The sequence below is a fragment of the Gadus chalcogrammus genome, chromosome 2 (assembly GCF_026213295.1).
Source record: "Gadus chalcogrammus isolate NIFS_2021 chromosome 2, NIFS_Gcha_1.0, whole genome shotgun sequence".
NCBI lineage: Eukaryota > Metazoa > Chordata > Actinopteri > Gadiformes > Gadidae > Gadus > Gadus chalcogrammus.
The window spans coordinates 21,025,554-21,027,783 of NC_079413.1; the positions used below are offsets into that span (position 1 = coordinate 21,025,554).

At 51.1% G+C, this 2,230-nt stretch overlaps 1 protein-coding gene across 1 annotated transcript in view; it reads left to right on the forward strand.

Moving 5' to 3' along the window:
* Nucleotides 1-759: 759 nt before the first annotated feature.
* Nucleotides 760-2,230, forward strand: part of grin2ca (glutamate receptor, ionotropic, N-methyl D-aspartate 2Ca) — a 30,947-nt gene continuing 29,476 nt past the window's right edge. The window contains 2 exon segments of the mRNA XM_056606589.1: nucleotides 760-1,237; nucleotides 1,527-1,539. Coding sequence (XP_056462564.1) covers nucleotides 760-1,237; nucleotides 1,527-1,539 — 491 coding nt within the window.

Here is a 2,230-nt window from a genome sequence, read left to right on the forward strand (position 1 = left end):
GAGAGGTCGGGATTAGAGCGTATTATGGAGTCGAAAGCTCTGCCAGACACAGGAACGAAGAGAGAGAGGCCGGAGAGTGGCTCACCACACTGCAAACCGACCACAAACAAACAGGCTGGTTTGTGTAGTTTGTTAGCCAATTTGGATCAGCACACGCTATGGATTTTAGTACACTACAACCCGTTGCTCTTAGGTCCAAAAGTGAGCAGGCATTCGTCTTTCAAAAAAATGACTCACAAGTCTCTCACAAAAAGGGGCAGACGGTTCACTTGGCTAGCCAGTTGGCACTACCGTGTTGTATAGCGCTTGTTTAATATTGTGGGGTTTTAACGATGTTGTTACTTTTTCATGACAGGCTTGTTGTCTGTGTACATTTGTTGGGTGTAAACTGTGTGTTCCTGCAGAAAAAATGTTTTCCCTCGGGGATAATGAAAATAAACTCCCCCTTTCCCCTCTCTGCCCCTTATATACTCACCTCTCTCCCTTCTTCACCCCATGGGTTGGCATGTGGCTCAGGAGGTAGAGCAGGTTGCCTCACCCTGACTGCTCCCGACGAGCTGGCTGTCGCCTTGCATGGTTGACTCTGCAGTCAGTGTGTGAATGTGTGCATGAATGGTTGAATGTTTTGAAGAGCTTTGAGTGGCCACTGTTTAGAGAAGCGCTCTATAAATGCAGTCCATTTACCCCTATCTCCCCCATCCTCCCCCATTTCTCCCCTTCTCGCCCCCCTCCTCCCCTGCCAGGCAGTAGGCGACTGAGATGGGCGTTCGTCCAGGACCCCTGAGCGACTCCCTGTGGTGGCCGCCACCGCCGCCGCCGCCATCACGCCGCCCCCCGCTACGACTCCTCCCTCTCCTCCTCCTCCTACTGCTCACCGGCGCCCCCTGCTGCCGCGCCCGGCCCTTCGGCGTGCCCACGCCGGCGGTGAACGTGGCGGTGGTGTTCAGCGGCTCGGCCTACCAGCAGGAGATCAAGGGCCGGCTGAGCCGCGAGAACTTCCTGGACCTGCCGCTGGAGGTGAACCCCATCACGGTGCTGGTGAACAACACCAACCCCCGGGCGCTGCTCACGCGCATCTGCGACACGCTCACGGCCAACCGCGTGCACGGCGTGGTGTTCGAGGACAACGTGGGCTCGGAGGCCGTGGCCCAGATCCTGGACTTCATCTCCACGCAGACCGCCGTGCCCATCGTGGGCATCAGCGGGGGCTCTGCCGTCGTGCTGCCCTATAAGGTCGGTGTGAGGGACGAGGGAGGGGGGGGGATCTGGGGGCAAGGGGGGGAGGGGGGGCTCTGAGGGACTCGCGTGCATGGGAAGCACACAGACGCATACACACATGACAATAACACACACATGCAAATTGAGAAATATGCAATTATTTGGGGACACACATAGTTGCTCAGCTGTACACAAAGCTGAAATGAACACACACACACGCGCACACACATACAGAGATGATGCTCGATTTAATTGCAGTGATTATCTAGTGCAAATGTGACCGACACATTTCTTTATTTTGTCAAAAGTGCTGTGGCAAGAGTAAATTTATTTAACACATTGTGTAAATTCATGTGTATTATTGATGATAAACACAGACACCTACTGTAGCTTAGCAGTGGAAACAGTGGAAACACATTGTGTGTGTGTGTACATAAAAAAACACAGAGCCAACTTGTATCTTCCCAGAGAGGAAGCTCAGTCCTTGTTAAACCCTACAAGAGGCCAAGAGAGCCCTTTACACCACACCTGTTTCAACACCGCCCGAGGTGAAGGCGGTCACATCCACTCAAAGGCCTCCTGATGTCCCTTGTCAGGTGTAAAAGCTTGTCACACACTTTTATTTTGAAGCAGGATGAGTAAAGCGCTTATATCGCCGTCATTTAGCATTTTGTTGTTGTGATCGCTGAGATCGTGCCCTCTGAGTAAAAGCCCTTATTAGGAATTCTACAGGCGGGAGAATAACAATGTTCAGAGTAGGTCATGTACTTATTTCATCATTTTGTCGAGTGGTGAACAAGCACAAGGACAAGTAACTGTCCATGGTGCTGAAAACAAGTTAGGGAGTTCAGCTGTTTCTTTTTTACCTTTTTTCTTTGCCTCCTCTGATTTGTCTCGCAGCTCTATGTCCCAAGTTCTAACTGTGGGCATGCTTGAGCAAGACACTGAACCCCAACCTGTTCAATAATGACAAAAAATAATAGTTTTCTTTTACAATTGCTTTAAAAAAGTA